This window comes from Lissotriton helveticus, chromosome 4_1, assembly GCF_964261635.1.
Source record: "Lissotriton helveticus chromosome 4_1, aLisHel1.1, whole genome shotgun sequence".
Lineage (NCBI taxonomy): Eukaryota > Metazoa > Chordata > Amphibia > Caudata > Salamandridae > Lissotriton > Lissotriton helveticus.
The window spans coordinates 921,633,553-921,654,416 of NC_136063.1; the positions used below are offsets into that span (position 1 = coordinate 921,633,553).

At 43.5% G+C, this 20,864-nt stretch overlaps 1 protein-coding gene across 1 annotated transcript in view; it reads right to left on the minus strand.

The window, feature by feature from the left end:
• Positions 1–18,069, minus strand: part of DOK6 (docking protein 6) — a 950,476-nt gene extending 932,407 nt beyond the window's left edge. The window contains exons 1-2 of the mRNA XM_078686219.1: positions 17,998–18,069; positions 17,714–17,821 (exon numbers count right to left, since the gene is read on the minus strand). Coding sequence (XP_078542345.1) covers positions 17,714–17,821; positions 17,998–18,069 — 180 coding nt within the window. The remainder of the gene's footprint in view (positions 1–17,713; positions 17,822–17,997) is intronic.
• Between the last annotated feature and the right edge of the window lie 2,795 nt (positions 18,070–20,864).

A 20,864-nucleotide genomic window follows, 5' to 3' on the forward strand; every position in this document is an offset into this window, starting at 1 on the left:
TTCTTCCGCCTTAGTGATGAGGACTCCCAAGAGGTTGGGTAGTTCTCCCCACTTTCAGCTGGAGGGGACACGTGTTAGACCTGACATCTTTTGGCGTGGTTCTTCCCCCATCTTTTTGCCTCTGACTCATGTGTTTTGATGCTGTGCTGGATTTCGTTTTTACTGATTAAAGATGCTTTGGACACTCTGCCACTGCTGATCAGTGTCAGAGTGTAAGTGCTCCCTCTGTAAATTGTGATATTGTTTGAATATACCTGATTGGCATATTTGTATCACCACGAAGTCCCTAGTAAAGGGGCACTGTGTGTGCCAGGGCTGGTGATGACAAATGCTACTAGTGGGCCTGCAGCGCAGATTGCGCCACCCACATGAGTAGCTTTAAAATGGTGACTCAGGCCTGCCCGCGCAGAGCCTGTGTGCAGTCAGTGACTGCCATGTCAGCCTGGCCAGTGTCCCCACTGGCTAGGCCTAACCCTTCCCTGTCTGTGCACATCAGTCACCCCTATGGAAGGCTCAAGGTACCCCCCTGGGCAGGGTGCAGTGTATGGATAAGGTAGAGCATGTGCTAGTGCAGGTAACATGCCCTGGTAGTGGGCTGCAGCCATTTTGTGTGCTCACTGCTGTAAGGCTATCTTGCTCCATAGAGTAACATGGAGGAGGCTGGGCCCATGTGATACCAGCCTATCTTCCCATAGGAAGCAAGATGGGACATAAGTGAAAGATATCCCTGAACTCAGAATTTAATGACACAACTTTTAGTGCAGGGTGTTTTTAAATCCTGTGTTGGAGAATAGCACTTTTAGAAAGTGGCTGTTCTCTTGTCTAAACCTTTCTGTGTGCCTGGGTTTGTGGAATGCTTGGGTGTGACAGGGGGGCTGCAGAGCCCCAGAGGAGAGGGTCGGAGCCATCCCGGGGATGAAAGGGCACATCTGCCTGCCTGGGAGGAGGGAGGAAGGAATGCCTGATAAGTGCTGAGCTGCGCCTGCCTACCTCCCCCATGTTAGCTCTCTCCTGGTGGTCAACTGACACCTCTGGCCCTGAAGCTGACAGGAAGAAGAAAACCAGAGACACCTCGGTGCTCCGCCACCCCCAGAACTGGTTTAGACTGGACTAAGGGCCTCCATGCACAAAGACTTCAAAGAACTTCAAAGACATTGAGGGGTATAAGGAAAGGACCCCTGACTACAGAAGATTAGATTCTGAAATTCTGCAACCAAGAAGGAACCTCGGCTGGAAGGAGGACAGCTAGAGAACTAAAGGAAGACTGCCTTGCTGTGTGCTCTAAGGGCTGACCTGTTCTACTGTCTACCTGGAAGCTGAGGAGAAGAAAAGGGCTTTGCTGTGTGCTGTGACCCTGCCTACTTGAAACTGCCAAGACTTTGCTGTGTGCTGTGTCTGCAACTTGAATCTCCAAGGGCCTGAGAAGAGCTGGCCCCCTGTCTGCAACCCAGGGACATAAAGGTTGCCCAAGGACTGCAAGACTCTGCTGTGCCCCCCTGAAGCTGCTGGGTGGCAAGGAGATCGTGGAACCTGGCCGGTTGCCTGCTTAGCGCACGGTCTGCTCTCTAATCTGCTTGAGAGCGCCGCGCTGACCCAGCCTGCTGAGTGGCCAAGATCGGCGTGTTCATCGACACGCAGGTGTGGGGCTTGCCGGAGACTTGTGGGCCTTCACAGTGCGAGGCGCACTGAAAATCACTGCCAGCCGTGTCACCGCCGCGGCCCGGGGGCCAGGAATACCCCCCCCAAGATCGTCGATCGTTGGGGAGCTGAAGCGGCGAAGAACGAAGCCGCCGTGCTCCCATTGGTTGAGGGAGCCGAGCCCCCTCACTAACGCCGCGACGGGATTGGCCCGTGCGGCGCAGCGTCATCCGGGGTGGTAGGCCGTGATTGGCCGAAGGAGCGGAGCGTCATTGTTTGCCTGGCCCGGGAGCCGCTCTGCCATTGGCTGACTCCCGGGTGCTGCTGGAGGCTCGCCCCATTTGCCGCGACGGGATTGGTTGGTCCCGGCGAGGAGAGAAGGAAGAGAGGGGACGACCCCTCAGCGAGAACCGTCCCCGCCGAGGGACTCTGAAGCGTCCCGCACCCTCGGCCAGCCGTCCCCCACCAGGTGAGCAGCACCGCCTCCCCCGCCGCTCGTTGGATTGTCGAGAGCGGGCGGGAGAGGACAGGGGACCGGCCGGGGTGGAGGCGCTGGAGATCTGCTGTGCGCGAGGCGCCCGACACCTAAGAACACGTGAGTCTGTCCCGGGGGGAGAGAAAGAGTCCCCGGGCCTCGCGCAAGGAGCGCATTTGCAGCGCATGAAGCCCACGCCTAAGAGCACGCGTGGGCAGAGGGTCCCCTGCTCGTTTTGAGAGCGGATTGCATAGAAATCAGGGGCAATATTTTTAGACCTGATTTGAGAGACTTGAGACTGTTTTGTTTTAATGCTGAGAACTGCCTATTTACAAGAACCATTAAGAATTAAGTGCAACATTTTTCTAAATGAAGTGTTTATCGTGCAACTGCTTGATTTACCTTGCTGAAACTAGATAAAGCTATATTTTATATATACTTTCCTGTGTGGTCTCAGTTTGTGGCGGATTGGGGAATTATTGTTGTGTTAAGTGCAAATGTTATCCACATTGCCTCTGTTTAGCCTAGACTGCTCGCGCCATGCTACCTAGAGGGTGAGCAGGGGTTATCTCAGAGGGTTATTCCATCGCCCTGACCGGAACCAGGGGTCCCTACTTGGGCTAAGGTACTTACCTCTGCCAACCAGAGACTCCCGGTTCTAACAATTACATATTTGTCCAGCCCTCACCAATATTTACTAGGTACTAGTGGTGCATCAGTTACAATTTAAACATCAATGCTCCAATTTTAGTGATCCAGATGGTCTTGGCCCCAGATTTCTTCAAGAGATGTTCACACACAGTGTACATCACTAGAACCTGGAATATGCCAAGACAAAACTGATTTTACCAACTACATTCAACCATAACAAACTTGAAGAGGGATCATGGCAGATGTTGGGTGCTCCTATCTGGTTCATGATGTGTCCAGATATCAGTAATCATACTGGCCTGGCAGTTTTATTGAACATTTGGAAACCTGTCTGTTCAAAGAAGCTTTTCCACCCTGTAGGATCTTCTTATGGAAAATCACTTCCCCTCTAGGATCAGGGCCCCGAATGATTGCAACGCAAGCCACTAGTAAAGCCTGAAATTGAGTAACCTTCTGGTACCTGCTTATCTACCATACAGGGATCCACTTGGATGGAAAAATGCACAGGGCAAACCAAGATCCAAACCAAACAATAATGTTACAAAGTAACTCTTGTCAAAAGCTAGCACTTTACAAACTATTACTAATTAACTAAAGTATCTAACTAACTACTAACTAACTAATCTCCCTACATATTGAACCCTTCTCTATTTAGCACCGTTCAGAATGTAGGGGAAAAATAATATCTACTTAAATCTATGTGGAGAACAGAACTAGAAACTATGATGCTTGTAAGTTAACATGAGTTAGGAAATAAATAATGACAGTTTGAAACATGGTGGGATATGGAGGTTCACAGTGTGGCCTTTGTGGGGAAAACTTTTAAAGGCAAATTCTAGAATACACAGAAGTAGCAATTGACCTCTGTGAATATCAGCATCAACTTTCGTTTGTTTCCCACTGGCATTTCGCCCTGCAACTATGCATTTTTACCCCTTGTTGAAGAAAAGGACCTACCAATCAGGCCACATATCATTGTTGCCTCAACAAACTGTGCATTTACCATCTAAGCTGAAGTCCTACCAAGCAGGCCTGTCTAACCTGTCAAAATAATAATAATTAATTCCCAAGAACTCAGTTGTATTACTGCAGGTGGCCTGTTGGACATGGACATTTCTGCAAGGTCATCCCCAAATTTCTAGCCTTTACTCCTCCTATATTTCCCGAATTCTTTTGTGTAGGTCTTAGGACTCTGTGAACTTTACCACTGATAACCAGTGCTAAAGTGCTTGTGTTCTCTCTTCTGTTACAATGATAGAATTGGCTTATGCTCAATTGGCATATTTAATTTGCTTGTAAGTCCCTAGTACAGTAGCCCTACCTGTACCCCAGCCTTTTAAATTGAAGGCTACTAGTGTACCTTCAGTATTGACTTAAGAAGCCCTTCCAACATATCTCAGGTGTGGCATTGCAGCATGTGTTCAGTTTGTAAACTGTCATTGAGACCTGGCAAAATAAACTCAGGCACAAACCTTCCTTTTTGAATACATGTAAATCACCCCTATGGGAAGCCCTATCCAGCCCACTTGGCAGGGTACAGTGTACTTAAAAAATAGAACATGTAATTTTACATTTTACATGTTCTTGTAGATACAACCTCTTAAACTTGTTTTTCACTGCTGCAACACCTGCCTCCCCCAAAGGATAACATTGGAGTTACCTTATTACATTTAATAAGCTGTAATTTCCAAATGGGAACAGGTAACCAATTCGTGAGTGGTGTCTTTGGAATTATAATTAAAAAAATCCTCTCTTATGGTAGGGGTCTTAACAGCTACTAATATTATTAGTGCAGTATAATTTCAATTTCTTTATATGTAATGACATTCTGAAAGTTAAGACCACGTCTCATGTCTTGCTAAATACATTGTGACGTCAATAGTATTTTGGATCACAGGTTGATTAATATATTCTGCATCAAAAATATAGCCTAATTTTTATTTTGCCAGAAAAAGGTAATATGCATTGGGTAACTTGAGTTTTATGAATTCTGAGATTACTAGAGAATAATTTGGCAAATCCACCAGAAGTTGCATATTTGAGTTGATACTTCTCACACCATTATCACTTGTCTGCAGTTTAGTTTCATCACAAACTGCGTGTCAGTCATGTGTGCTCATACTTCGAGGGGAACACAAACAAAGGCAAGAGGATATGAGTAGACCTTGATATGCTTAGATGTTTGTTAGAGAACAAAGAGAATTACACTTAGTATCTTTGAAAGAGAGGTGGCTGGAGGACCGAAAATATTCACTAACCAGCATGATGTCCTGGAAGAGACTTGGTAGTGGTGCTGACATTTCTTTGATGTATATTAAGCTGCATTGGTCAGTTGTGGTTGGAGATGGGAGTTAGGAAATATAGGGCCCTCACACATCCGGCAAGGTGTCATGCTTCATCATATGGGCTGCTCCTCATCAGGTCGGCGCTGCAATACCTGACAGGCTCCCTATGAGGGACGCTTTGGCGGAGATCTTTTATTCCAAATGCCATTTGGTGCAGTGGGGGTGAGGGGCCTAATTAGTGTAGATGAACGTGTTGAGGTGTATAAGCTAAAAGAAATTTCAAAACAGGTAAGGGAATACCAGCGAAGACTGTTTTAATCAATGGGTATCCCACCTCGATTAAAAGAAACAAAGTTGCATGTCTGAGATGATGTCTCAGGTAGGGCGCTTTGTTTGTATTTCCTTCGAAGCATGAGCACACATGACTGACATGCAGTTTGTGGTGAAACTAAACTGCAGACAAGTGATAATGGTGTGAGAAGTATCAACTCAAATATGCAACCTCTGGTGGATTTGCCACAAATGATTCCCTAGTAATCTCAAAATTCATCAAACTAAACTTACTCAATGCATATTACCATTTACTGGAAAAATAAAAATGAGGCTATCTTTTTGATGCAGAATGTATTGATCAACCTGTGATCCAAAATAATATTGAGGTCACAATGTATTCAGAGAGACATGATACATGGTCTTAACTTTCAGAATGTCATTACAACATACAATCTTATCATTCAGGGAGTGACTCAGTTGAAGATTTATCCTGTTCCAAAGATTTTATAAGTAACCTTTGGAATAAAAGATCTCCGCCAAAGAGCCCCTCATAGGGAGCCCGTCAGGTATCGCAGCACCAACCTGATGAGGAGCAGCCCATATGATGAAGCATGACTTTTTGCCGGGTATGTGAGGGCCCAATATTCCAAGAGGAGGAATCCTCATTCTCCTACACTTCATGACCACATAAAACCAGTTTTCCCTTGTCTCAATATTAGGAACAGCATACATTTTGAATCTATGTTATTGTTAGGGCTGTATGCTGGACCTGTCTAAAAAGCCCTTAGTTCCTCCTTTGTGATTAGTTAGGAAATATCTCCTTAACTCGAGCCATCTTGGATATTAGACCACCAAACATTTGGAGAGAGGTACAAAGCCAACAGGCACAAATCATATTACTCTGGAGTAAAAGAGTGAGTGTATTACATTTAGTTCAACTGTCAATGAAATGTTTCTTCCTCTTTTAAAAAACCCTTAGGTGGTCAAACCTGATTGGATCCACAAAAGAAGACTATGCATTGCCTGCTTTAAAAAACAGAGAAAAACTTTCTACTGCCTGCCATGAGAACACATGAAGATTTTCTTCAATACCATAACTTGAATCTCTTTGTACAGAATCTTGCTTCTGAAATGAGATAGCCAGTCCCCTCATCTGAGCCATTCAGATATTTGAATCTACTTCTACTAGGAAAGCTGTTTGCTGAAATTACCCTTTGTCATGGAATTTGACATAGAAGTAGGCAATTTCCTTCGAGAATTCTGGACTAACTCCATCTGGGCTAATAATAGACTCCTGACATCCTGCGGTGTGGGTCTTAGGCATCTGGTCAAGCCAGTCCTCTCTAGATGTCCACAAGAAATCCCTAAAGGCCTGTATGGTGTTGAGAATGTCTCAAGAAAAAAGAGTCTGCCTTTGTAGTGAGTGCTAACCTCCTGCAGGGTGGAAAAAAGTGCAAGGCTTTTTTATATAACCTTCTCCTACCGGGGTTGGAGATGCTGTTGGCATGCTTAAACATAGGGTTCCTCTCGTTCCTCAAATAGCCCAGGTGCACTGAATAGTATGCTCTTTATTGTGACAGAATAGAAGTAGGAGGGTTTTTTTGGTGAAAATTAAAAATGCTTGCCTGGTAGGAGAAAATATAGATGTAATGACGCTTCATTTTTACCGGTCTATATGTATTGTGTCATTGTCTAAGACTTTTCATTTGGACCAAGGAACTATCTCCCTGATTCAATTCATGATCCAAAAATATAATTGCACAAAGTGACTCCACACACTCTGCATGCTTAAGAATATATTCATTGCCTACTTGATGTTAATGTCTGTCCACCAGCAACACATAAGAAGAGAAATAGCCTGCCATAGGGTATGGCAGATACCAAAGTAACAGGACACTTCAATCAGCTATATAAGTAAAGCTTGCTATGTTAAACAGCTTTAAAAACACCTCAAAGTGAATACAAGTCCATGCAGGTTTAGAAAGGGATGCTTAACGAGGTGTTGAGGTGAACACATCTATTAGGAATTGGGATAATCCCTGTGATTTGTACACCCATTGCAAACAACAACTTAACATACAAAAATCATGTAAAGAGTAAACTACCTACATAAATAAAAAAAAGGTTTTGCTTCATAGGTCCTGCGATGGCAAAGCATGCCTACAGTCAAACTCTGTGAGTCTTTAAGCAGGGCACGAAAAATCATAAAAATGTTACTAGAAACCTGAATAATCAACTCGCTCTAACTATAATATACTTGACCCATGAACTGGTCTCAAATTGTGTGAATTTCGACAAATATTTTATCTTATGAAGCCACCTTTTTCTTCTTAATCACGTAGGAGAGCACCTTCAAATATCTAAGCTCACTATTTCTGGTGTACAAAAAAAGTACTCCTTTTATTTATTAGACTAAATATTTGCTCCATGTATAATAAAAATCAACCCCACATATAGGGTACACATGATCCCCTGGCTTGCCTCCTAATTCACTAATAGCATTGTAATCTGGACAGGAGCAGGAATGTTTCCCAGTTCATGTTTAAAAACTCACTTTTCATAAATATATTACTAAAACATGTTGTGGTAGTGCACTGTCATTTACAGATAGCGCATTTTCTGTTGAAATGGCCACAAAACCTTCCCTCAAACATGTAGTTTTACTGATAAAACTATATAGTGCATAAACAATGTTTGGAAATTGGATTTCAGCAAACATTCTTAAAATGTGCACATCACCAAGTAAAGTGTTCTGATTTGTTTTGATCCTATACAAATATTTTTCCCCCCACAGAATTACACAAATGTGAAATATAGAACTAGTGAAATATGTTTGAAATGTTTGAACAGATCACTTATTAGCTTTTTCAGTGTTGTGTTAGAAAAACAAGCCTGAAATCTTACAGCCTTTCATTTCACATGCTTTGCACAGCATGATTGTCACACAGTCCACTTTACAAAATCCTCCAACTTCAGTCACAGAATGAAAAGTAAATGTGGGAACACAAAACTGACTTTTGACCTCTGTCTCTGAAATCTGAGCAAATGTGACAATATAATAAGATTTAAAGACATCTTTATTGCTCATTCACTTCGTGAGCAAGCAGAACACCTATTATTTGCTCACCAGAACTGTGAGTAGGCCCTAAAATGAGTTTGTCCTGATTAATTATGACTTGCCCTAGCAAGTGCGTGAGTGTATTTTTCAAGCCCTGAGCAATCAAAAATGAGCATGTAAAGAAATCGTCCTGCCATGTGGATCAAAACGCTGTACTTACTGCATCAAGGCGTCCCCTTAGTTAAATAACCTAAAGGAACTACCTCTGGCCTGAATGTTACCTTCCTTTTTCTGTGGTGCTGCTTTATATTATCAGGGCTGTGCGTACTCACTTCTGTGCTGAAGAGCGCCATACAACTAGTCTGCACGCTCGGTGACAAAATGGCGACTCCCTATGAAACCACATTCTTGTTTCCATCAGGCAGCCATGGACTGCAGTTAGTGAAGTGCATCAGTAGCATCTCTGCATCCGAGGGGGTGCACCAGCTGCCTTTAACATGTGTGAATGGGTGAAAAAGGGGGAATGAACTAATAAAATCAATAAAAGGAAATGTAAAGTGAAGCATGAAACTAAAAATAAAAGACAACTAAATCAATCTCTGGCAAATTTTGCATAGTTTGTCATAAAAAAGATAAACACAAGGGATATATAAAAGGTTAGCAAAGGATGTTGAGGGCAGGCTGGGAGCCTCTATAGTTTGAACCAAGAATCATGGGGACACTGTGCAATGTCGGAAAAGAACTCACATAAAGTCTCAAATAGGAGGATGTCAAAAGAGACAGGGGTCTTAGGTATTATAAGTGTGTATTATATTGTGAATTGGCCCCACAGGATGTTATTGTTAAGGCCCACATTGTGGGTATTGAGTCTGAGACGCCATCTTTGCTTTCTCTTAAAGAGTCTTATTTTGCAGTTGTCTTGTGTATGCATTCCAGAAACACCCACTGGTAGGCTGTAACTCTATTTTTCTTCTCAAAGAAATGTGTAGAAATCTTATTCTTTGCTTGACTGCACCTCAAGTTGCTTCTGTGCTCTCCTATTCTGGTTTTCACCTTCCGGGTAGTCACCCCAATGTAATGTAGGTTACAAGGGCAGGTAACCATGTATACTACCCTTTGTGTGTTGCAGTTAGTCAGGTTGATCAGTTCCCATGTGGTGTTACTGTTGAAAGTGACTGATTTGGTAATCTTCGTTACGTGGTGCACATTACAACCACTGCAAGGATAGTGACCAACTACTTGCGACAGTGTCCCCTGGGTTTGTCTGGTGTATGTGGTTGTTTGTTTGGGGCATGTGTGCACTAGGACAACCTCAGACTTTTGCCTCGCCTATTTGAAAACATAGGTTTTGATAGATTAAGGGGGCTGCTATTCAGGCTCCACCAATTTTTATTAATGACCTTAAAGACTCTGTCGGATGCTATACATTAAACGCTGTAATATAAATTGACCTGTCCTCCTTTTTTTTTTCTGTGAGACATGGTCCAACAAGACATCCCTGTTACAGGCCCGTTCAATGCCTTTTCCATTATTCTGGGTGGGAATTGTCTGGCCTTTAGTTCAGTTGCTAAATTCTCTGCTTGTGGCCCATAAACTTGTACATCCTAGCTGTTTCCTCTCAACCTCAAAAATTTGCCAAAGGTAAGGGTATCCCTTAGGGATAGTGGATGGACACTGTCAAGAAGTAGCAGGTCGTTCTTGGTCATCAGTTTCTAGTGTGTGGCTGTTTTTAGGGTGCCCTTGTCTGCTATTATGGTAAGGTCAAGTAACATCAGGTTCTTTGTTGCTAATGGTGTGTGTGAACATAAAGAATTTGTTTTGTGTTCAACCAGCTCATGAAATTCCCAGCTGTCATCTCATTGCCTGCCATATGATCAGGACAGCATCAATGTACCTCTTCCAGAGTTTGATTTGGTTCAAGAAGGGGCTCCCCGGACTAAAGATTTTATGGGTTTCTAGGTGGTGCACATAAAGGCTGGTGATACTGGGCGCAAACGTGCTTCCTGTGCTGGGCCAATGCTTTTGTAGAAATAGAGTCTTCCAAACAAAAAAAAAAGATAATCGCCAGTGCCCTATTGCAGTATTCCATAACTACAATCCTGGGTATCTAGTAATCCCAGTCCACTTCAAAGAGGACCTCCTTGATTATATCTAGTCCCTCTAGTTGGGGGAGGCTCGTGTAAAGACTTTGAATGTCAAGGCCCAGGAGGAGGTGAGAGTCTGGGTCAAAATAAATGTTGCACAGGATGATTAACACATCTTTGGTGTCTTTTAAATATGTGCTCGTATTTTTAACTATTGGTCTGAGGAATGCATCCAACAAAGGTTCCAAAATTGAGCCAATCCCCAAGATGATGGGTCATCCGGGGGAACTGGACAGATCTTTGTGGATCTTGAGAATGACCTAGTATGCCCACTTGCTATTTGGGTGCTCACGAAGCATTTGTTTTCCTATGTTCAATCTTGGCCCCTTTTTTAACAATTTTGTTTTTGCAATACCTTTGTTTTAATTGAACTTATTTTTACCATACTTCAATTGATTTAGCACCATTCTTATCACCTAACCTTGGTTGACCTTTAATGTTATTTATTTCATAATATCATCATTGTCTAGTTATGCAATAGCACATGCAATATTGAGGATGCTTTTCTGTTCCTGCAGCATTAATTCTAAAGGTGAGCTAGAGAAAGCTTAGGTGGACCTGCTTTGCTCTGCGAACTAAACTGTGAAACAAAGTTCAACATGCCATCTTCTCCGTGACATTTATATTCTATGTTATTGCTGAAGTGCAAAAGACTTTCACATCGAAGTCATGTAAGCCCACATGATTTAAAAGATGTGCCTGTGCATCTTTATATGTGCATGCCCATTGGAATGTAAAGAGGTAAGAGGCACAGATTCACAAGTTCTACCTGAAATATTTAACACATTTCTCAGTCTGTAGCATGCATTATTATTTAAGCCTATTTTTATAAACGTCCTTTAGCATCATCTTTTTACTAGCAACAAGATATTTTGAAGTTTGTGATGTTTTATATTGGTTTGCACCAGGATATAAAAGCAAACACTTTTTCACTGAACCATTTTTATTATGGAAAAAGTCACAAGAGCAAAAACAACTCAATATCATTATTGCCAATTTCAACTGATCCTTTTTCTAAGTATTTATTTTATTTATTCATTTATTTGGCGCATGTATCATCCAGAGGGGATCTCTAGGCGCCTTTACAGCTAGGGTGTCATACAGTGCCAGATGAAATTATAATGTGACTAACCAGGTTTCAGGAGTTTTTTCAAAAGGGTGAGGTCAGAGCATGCACAAATGGACAAGGGCATCTGTTTCCAGTGATAAAGGGCGAGGTAGGAGAAAGAGCAACTCCCAAAATGTGGTTGTTCAAACACTTTTGGGACGTAGGAGTAAATAGATCACTGGATCTAAGCTGTCGGACAGGGATGTATGGCTGAAGTTGTTTCTGAGGTAATGGGGCCGTTACCATGGAGATTTTTACAGACCAGACAAAGAAGTTTGAAAAGGATGCGTTTTTTAATCGGAAGCCAAAGGGGAAAACGGAGGGTGGGCCCCGAAGGAGACGGAGGGAGAAGGTTCAAGACCAGGCATTCAGCTAATTTCTGCACTACCTGGAGCCTGGTAAGGAGATTTTCATTAATTTCTACCATTAGGCATTACCATCGTCAATATGACTTATTATCAAGGCTTGAACAAAAGTTTTCCTGGGTTTGCACTGTGGTCCACTGAAAGACTTTCTTCAGCATTCGTATTAGACCAAAACAGGATCCGTAGATGGTTTTAACATGCTCACTCATGGAGAGATTATCATCTATGAGAACTTCCAGATTCTTTGCACATTTTTTGGGGATAGGTGGTGGGCCGAACTCCAAAATCCACCAGTCGGCTGACCAGACTGAGTGAGCTTTTCTGAACAAAAGGATCTCCTTTTTGTTCATATTATGCTTCAAAATGTTATCAGTCATCCACACAGAAATTCTAAGTAAAAAGTTCTTACATTTGACTTTGGTCAGCATTGGATTTTGGTCCATAGGGATGACCAATGGTGTGTCATCAGTATAAGAGGTGGTTTCAAACGCACTTGACCGGATGAGTTTTGCCAGGGGTTCCACATAGACAAATTCAAATTCAAATTCAATTAGCTTTATTCGAAAAGTAAAAAAAACGTTTCATAAAAGCATGTACAGTACAGAGCACAAAAATAAAACAGTTACATTAATAGGTTTCATTTTATGAAAATTGACATGATTTAAACAAAGATTAAATCAATAAATCAACTAAACATTAAGATCAGGAGAATAAGATAAATTTAATTAAAAGTGGGAGTAAATCGGCCACTCAAGACATGACCAGTTCTGGCCCTCCAGATGTTGTTATGTTCTTTTTGGGAATACGGCAAAGGATGGGAGTTTCTGGGATAGAAATCCGTTAAACTCCAAGTGGATATAGGTCCATCTCCTAACTGAGGATGTCGAGAATGGAGGTATGAGACGACATGCCTGTTCCTGAATTTGACAAGTACCAGATCACCCGCAATGTTTTTCGGAAGGGGTCCTAACCAACCCACCCTTCTTACGCTAAGTATAGTGCCATCAAGGTTGGGTGGGAGAGATCTGTTTTTGGTTAGCCAAAATACTACCTTATTTCTTAGCTCTTGATTGTGCTCGTATTTCCCCAGTGGGAGTTCTGGTACACCTGAGATGACGCACACGAAAGGAGCGGCCTCCGGTGGTAAGTTTAGGTGTTTGGTTCTTTGGAGGACATTGTCAGGGTTGACCTCTAATCCCTTGTGGGGTGACCTTTTCGGTTTGGCCCTTTTCTAGGCTGGGAACTCTGTGGAGGTGTAACTACCTTAGAGATGTTTGGGTTTTTACTACATGAGGTTACTGGTTGTTTGTGAGTGATCTTACTTTGAATGGTGGGGTAGGATATTTGTGTGGGACCTGGGTGTGGTGGACGAGAGGTACATGGTGGCTGATTGGGTCCTGCATTGGTTCTTAATAGTAAAGGATTTGCCCTGATTGCTTCCTCAACCCCAGACAATCTATCCCACAAGCTTGTCATTTTGTCAATTAGTGGAGCAATTATGGATTTTATCAAAATTTCAAACGAGGCCAGTAAGGTGGCGTTGGTAGATTCTTTAGATTTTACAAAGCTAGGAGTATTAGGAAGTGGGGAATTTGTGGATTTTTTGGTCTGTCCCCCCAAGTTTCGAGCCCCATCCTTCTTCCTTCTAGCGGGGGACACCAGGTTGGAGGGAACCTGAGTAACAGCAGCGCTGTAAGTATTTTCCTTTGAGCATGTAACATGTGGGGTAGCCTGTGGGGTTTGGATAGATTGAGATGGTATTCTAGTCCTAGGGCTAATTGTTGGTATAGGTGAAATGGGAGCTCTAGATTGAGAACTTTCTAAAGACACCGGTGCATATGAGGATCTGCACATGTTATTTAGCTCCTCCAGTAATGAAAATACTTGGGTCGTAGCGGGAGTCTGTGGAGACATACAGACACTCGGAGAACTAACCATAACCACCGTGCTCTCAATCCTCTCTAGTTCACGGGCAATAGGGAGAACAGAGCTCTTAAGGTAATAATCCATTGTTCCCCTAATTGAATTACTCTGAGTGTCTAAATTTCTAGTAGCCCCCTTGCAGTTCATAGCGAACCAGCTTTTTATTGTGGACACTGAAGCAATATCACCTCCCCCAGGGGTAGGTCATTAAATCTGCTACTGAAGCAGCTTGAAGAGATCTGTAAGGGGTTTACAAAGTCAATAGGCAAAAAAGAGGTTTATACCTTAGGTCCATTAAGTCCGTTCCCCTCCGGTTAGAGTTCAAATTCACGGTGGGATGGCCAGGCCCGGCCTCCTCAGGCCTCTGATGGCCGCAGATGGCCCCGCCCTTGTCCCGGGCTTCTCCCTGGCGCCTCCCGCGCGCGACTCGCGGGGCGAGAAGGCGTGTCTGCTCTTCAAGTGCCTCCGTGCGCTTGCCTCGCGTCACGGGCGCCCCTTAGGCTGCTGGGGGTTGTAGTGCTGCTGTTTCCCTCACGGCTCCGCCCGATGGCGTGACTCGCTCTCCCCCGGGGCTCTCGGCCGCGTCTGCTCTTCAAGCGCCTCCGTGAGCTTGCCTCGCGTCACGGGCGCCCCTTAGGCTGCTGGGGGTTGTAGTGCTGCCGTTTCCCTCACGGCTCCGCCCGATGGCGTGACTCGCTCTCCCCCGGGGCTCTCGGCCGCGTCTGCTCTTCAAGCGCCTCCGTGCCCTTGCCTCGCATCACGGGCGCCCCTTAGGCTGCTGGGGGTTGTAGTGCTGCCGTTTCCCTCACGGCTCCGCCCGATGGCGTGACTCGCTCTCCCCCGGGGCTCTCGGCCGCGTCTGCTCTTCAAGCGCCTCCGTGCGCTTGCCTCGCGTCACGGGCGCCCCTTATGCTGCTGGGGGTTGTAGTGCTGCCGTTTCCCTCACGGCTCCGCCCGATGGCGTGACTCGCTCTTCCCCGGGGCTCTCGGCCGCGTCTGCTCTTCAAGCGCCTCCGTGCGCTTGCCTCGCGTCACGGGCGCCCCTTAGGCTGCTGGGGGTTGTAGTGCTGCTGTTTCCCTCACGGCTCCGCCCGATGGCGTGACTCGCTCTCCCCCGGGGCTCTCGGCCGCGTCTGCTCTTCAAGCGCCTCCGTCCGCTTGCCTCGCGTCACGGGCGCCCCTTAGGCTGCTGGGGGTTGTAGTGCTGCCGTTTCCCTCACGGCTCCGCCCGATGGCGTGACTCGCTCTTCCACATAGACATTAAACAAAGTGGGGCTCAAAATTGAGGCCTGCTGGCCCCTTTATCCAGGACCATGGATACAGAAGAATAGTAACCCAGCTGAACCAGATGAGTACATTCAGACAGAAAATTCTTCATCCATTCCAAAGCTTTACTCATGACACAAATCTCCCCTAGTCTTTGGACTAAGATTTGATAGGAGATGGTGTCAAAAGCTGCCGACAGATCCAAGAGGACCAGCATAGCTGAAGAGCCATGGTCTAAAGCCAGTTTGTTGGTATCCGTAACCTCTACTAAGGCTGATTCCATGCTGGGTGATGCACGGAAAACTGACTGAGATGCATCCAGCAGGTGGTTCGATTCAAGGTAGGACACCAACTGATGAATAACTGAGGACTCTAGTATTTTGGATATGAAAGGAAGTGAGGATATAGTCCGGTAATTTACCAAATAGAGAGGGTTAGCTGTAGCTTTCTTAAGAAGAGGTTTAATGCATGCTGTCTTTTATTTAGAAGGAGGGGTAGCTGACTGTAAGGAGAGATTACATAGATCTGTAATGGAGGCAAGCAGAATAGAGGTCAGAGTGTTAATCACATAAGGGGGATGGAATCTAATGAGGAGCCGGATTTTATGGTCTTTATCCGGTCCTGTATCTGGGGGGGCCTTGAGGATCCTAGATCTTAGGTGTCATATTGTTTGTAAAAGAGTTGCATTATTCTGCAGCACACATAGAAAGACGTAAACACCTCTCAAGATTGTTTGTGCAGGAAGGTGTGCCTTGTTGCCCAAAAACAATCCAGCATTCAATGCATACACCTTTTCACCATGGTGCAAAGGTACCTGCATCGGTGCTAGTCAGCAAATTGTGCTCCAGCACAGGAGGAAAGGACAGGAATGCATCATATTTCCTAAATATGGTGCATTTCTACACTTTCACATTAGTGTAGAGCAGCGCATGAAAGAAACCTTGCGGCACTGCCCTACACCAGTTTCCCCATAAATTAGGGTTTAACTTTTAAGAAGTACTCCAAATCGCTAATCCTATAAATGCAGATTTAAATATCCACATGCGTAAATGATGAGGAGTCTTTCCTTCTTGTAAATAACTTTTTTACATAAGGAAAATATGTTGTAACAGTGGAGAAACATCTTCGACTACACACCCAGTAATTAAGGGTGTATTCCCCACCCTTACTCAAGCCTTTTACAGTGTAAAACTGAGCACATTATAGCAAATTAAGGACTATGGTGAGTGAATACTCAAAAAATGTAGAAGCTAGTGAGTGTTCACTTATTTTTACCCTCTTGGATGCCCCTAATCCTAAATGTACACCAGGGGACAGTCCGGCGCACTGGCACATTTTGCACTGTTGTAAGAGCACTTAATTCAGGAATTTATAATGTCATGCAAGTACTGGAATGCAAATATATTATATGATTACATCTTTATCCTCACTTCATTCTGGTATCATTACTCTTTGTTTATATGCGTGTATGTTCCCATTTAAATTTTTATCGCAAACATTTACACCTCACGAATCTTAAATGAAGCATGCGTAATATACTACTATGGTTTCAACAGCACATTTCATTCTAACGCTGTTGCTTCAGTGAAAGCCAAAGTGAAAAGTGTATATTGACTGCATTGTTAAATGTTTTGCGATGTGTCATGATATCTGAAGTAATGGATTCAAATTTTTAGTAAACAATATTGTGAAATATCTGAGACTTAGGGGCTTATTTATGAGAGCCCTGCATCCCATTTGACCCATGTAAAGTGGTACATGCATGACACAGGGCTCTCATGAAGATTTATGAAGCTATGCAAAGCAACCTTGTATGGCTTTGAGTGGCCTTATAAATCACCTTACTCTGCACCTGGGAGACATTCCATGGGTCCTGCAGTGGGTTTTCCCACGCAACACCCATGGAATTTGACGCTGCATCAGATTAACAAAGTGATGCAAACCTGTGGAAGCATCATATCTGTACGCCTTCTTAGGTGAGGAGTAACAAGATGAAATATGTTTATTTCCAAAAGTTTTTTCCTCTTTCCATGTGTGCTGCATTCTGCAACACACGTTGAAAAAGGAAAATGCCCTGTAGATTTTTTTGGGAGCAGGAAGGTGCCCCTTCCTACATAAAAGCAATCCTTCCTGCAGTGGGAGAACACTTGTACCATGGTGCAAGGTTGCCTATGTTGATGCTAGTCTTCCAAAAAGGGCCAGCACTAGCAGAAAGGAAAGGAGTGCACCATATTGCTTAAATATGGTGCACTCCTGCCGTTTCATGTTGGCGTAGGGCAGCACAGCAAAGTGCCTTGATGCACTGCCCTAAGCCAAAATGCCATAAATGAGGCCCTGAATGTTTACATGTTATTCTTTTTTTACATGCAAGTGAATCATTTTGATTATTTGACTTTGTGACTTTGATATGCATTTAGTTACATAAAGGCAGTTATGTATAGTAAGAAGATGTTTTATGTTCTGTCTAAAGTCAGAGAATATATACAATTGCTGATCACCATGTTGTCAGATAGACGCAAATGCATACCTTGTGAAAATTTCGGAAAAATGCTGCTTTTTCGTCTGGAAATTTTTCCAACCTTCGTGGTCCTTTGCTAGAAGCTTTCTTGAAAACCAGCCAGCATCTTCTGAATATCTGGGGGTAAAATTAAGAAATATGCTTAACACTGAAAATCTATCGATTTTCAAAAGAACTGAAATATACATATATAATTACGAATGTCAACAAGACATCATCTTAAAATAGCATTTTGCAGATCACCTCAATATCACAGAATTATATTATATTGTTCTTCTTGAATAGTGCAATACACTCCTGACAAGAACAACAGAATCAGGTTCAAGGCCGAATTGCATATAGCTGAGTCGAAACTGAAGTGGCATTGTGTGCCAAATAACTATGGATTGGGATGAGGCCCAAGTAATTACCAGTGGCTGAGATTAATTCAAGCATTCCACCCATCCTTTTTTTTAATATACTTTAGTGTGTTACCTTAAGTTGGATGGGTATGCCCAGATGTGGGTCCCATGCACAGTGTCACTGAACCAAGTGATCCCATCCATAAAAAGAGCCAAGCAGGTCCTGGGTTGCTTGTGTTCCTGTTCAGGGAGGACATAGCTTGACAGTTTGGGATGGAATGTTCCCATTGGCGCAGAGTCAAGACAGATTTGTATATAGTTGGTCCAAACTGTAGTGACATGGTGTGCAGAATAACAATGAATTTGGATGCAGCCCAGCGTAATTACCAGTGCCTGAGATTATTTCAAGCATTCCATCCATCACTTTTTGTATACTTTTGTGTGTCACCCTAAGTGTGATAGGTATGCCCAGACATGAGTCCCATGCACACTGAGTCAGTGGAATCAAGTGATACCTAGCTGATGGTCCCAGTACAAGGGTGAATCCGGTCCTGGGTTGCTTGTGTTTCAATTCAGGGAGGACATAGCTTGACAGTTCAGGCTGGACTGTTATGATTGGAGCAGGATCAAAAATGATTTGCCCATAGCTGGTTCCAAACTGAGGTGGCAAGATGTGCAAAGTAACAATGGATTGGGATAATTAGTTTCCAGTGACTGAGATTAATTCAAACATTCCATCCATAACTTTTTGTAAACATTAGTGTGTCACCTTAAGTGTGACGGATATGCCCTGACATGGGTCCCTGTGTCACTGGAAACACGCTCTACATGACTGATGAGCCCATAACAAGGGCAAACCAGTCCTTAGTTGTTTTTGTTCCAGTTCAGGGAGGTTATGGCTTGGAAGTTTGGGCTGACTGTTCCCACAGGAGCAGGGTCAAGAGTGATATACCATATAGCTTGGTCCAAACTTAGGTGGCATGGTGAGCAAAATAATGATGGATTGGGATGTGGCCAAGAGTGATTATCAATGGCTGAAATTATTCCAAGATTTCCCTCCATCACTGGTTGTGTACTTTAGCGTGTCACCCTAAGTGGGAATGCTCAGTCATAGGTCTTGTGCATGCTGTGACACTGGAACTAAGCTGCACCCAGCTGATGAACCTATAGCAATGGCAAAATCGTCACTCGGTTGCTTGTGTTCCAGTTAAGGGAGGGCATGGCTTGTCAGTTTGGGCTGGACTGTTTCCATTGCAACAGGACCTAGATTGATTTGCATATAGCTAGTTCCAAGCTGAGGAGGCATGGTGTACAAAATAACAATGGATTGGGGTGTGCCCCGCGTAATTACCAGTGGCAGAGATTAATTCCAGCATTCCATCCATCACTTTTTGTATACTTTGGTGGTACACTCCTGATAGGCAACAAAGCACTTTGCTGATAAACATTGCATATTATAAGTTCTAAAAAATGTATTATATATGGCATCCTCCGTATAGCAAATACAAATTTTAATAAGAATGTTCTAACATTAGGCGCACAGTATTCAGACGCATTGCTTGCTTATAAGAAGCTGTAGCTAGGTCTGCACCATCCACGTAATTTTCCACTGTGTGACATAACTCCAAAACAACAAAACAACTGTTATTGATTAGGTATATTGGAGATTTTGAGCACAGGATGTCTACTTCTTAATTCTCGTTTACATAAATCCAGGAAGCACATGTAAAAATGCTTCTGCAAAGTTTTGGTGGAAGTGTGCTTCCCGAGAGGGATGGAAAAGGTAATATCCACACATTTCATAGCGGTGGAGATAAATGGCTCTCTCAATAGAGAAGCATGACTTTTCCTGTTAGACCTATTTGCCTTAGGGTGGTCTTCCCCCAAACTCTTTGCCTACTTGCCTTCAATTTGTGCTGGAGTTTTGATTCTGTTGGCTTTAGGACTCTGTACACTGCTAACCAGTACTAAAGTGCATGTACTCACTCCACTAAACATAGTCCCTTGTATAGTGGTATATCATATCCTCAGGGTCTGTATATTAAATGCTATCAGTGGACCTGCAGCACTTATTGTGCCACCCACTGAAGTTTCACTCTAGAACTTGTTCCAGGCCTGCCATTGCAGCCTGCATGCAGTGTTACACTCCCATATTGACTTGTCATTTGAACCCCCTTGCCAAGCCTTAAACTCCCCTTTTATTACATATGTTACCTCTAAGGTAGGCCCTTGGTCGCCATAGGGCAGGGTGTTATGTAATTAAAAGATAGGACAAGTACATTTAATTTGTACATGTCTTGGTAGTGAAAAACTCCAAAATTCTTTTTTTCAGTACTATGAGGACAACGCCTCCAATAGGATAACATTTTTTTACTTTTGTTAAATGAAATATTATGAATTATATTTGATGCAATATTGTATATGCTTTTATGGATGTTTTCATACTTCCGAATAAAGGTTTTATGCTGCTGGTGATGATGAGGATAACATTGGGGATTTCCTATTACATTTAATAAGCTGCAATTTCAAATTGATAGGAGGTAGATATGTCATGTTTGGTACCTATGGGAATGTGATGATAAACTCTCTTTAATGTTAAAGTCGTATTTTTCACTACAGTTTTGAAAATGACACTTTTAGAACATTGGGATCTTCTTGCCCTTAGCATTTTGTGCCTGCTGCCTGTCTTGGGACATATGACTGGATGTAGCTGAGAGACTTTGTGAATTCCTCACAGACATTCACACTAAAGGATTAAAGCCTCAATGGGCCTTCACAGACAGGATGGGGTGGGAGCTGAGGACATCCCCACTTACACC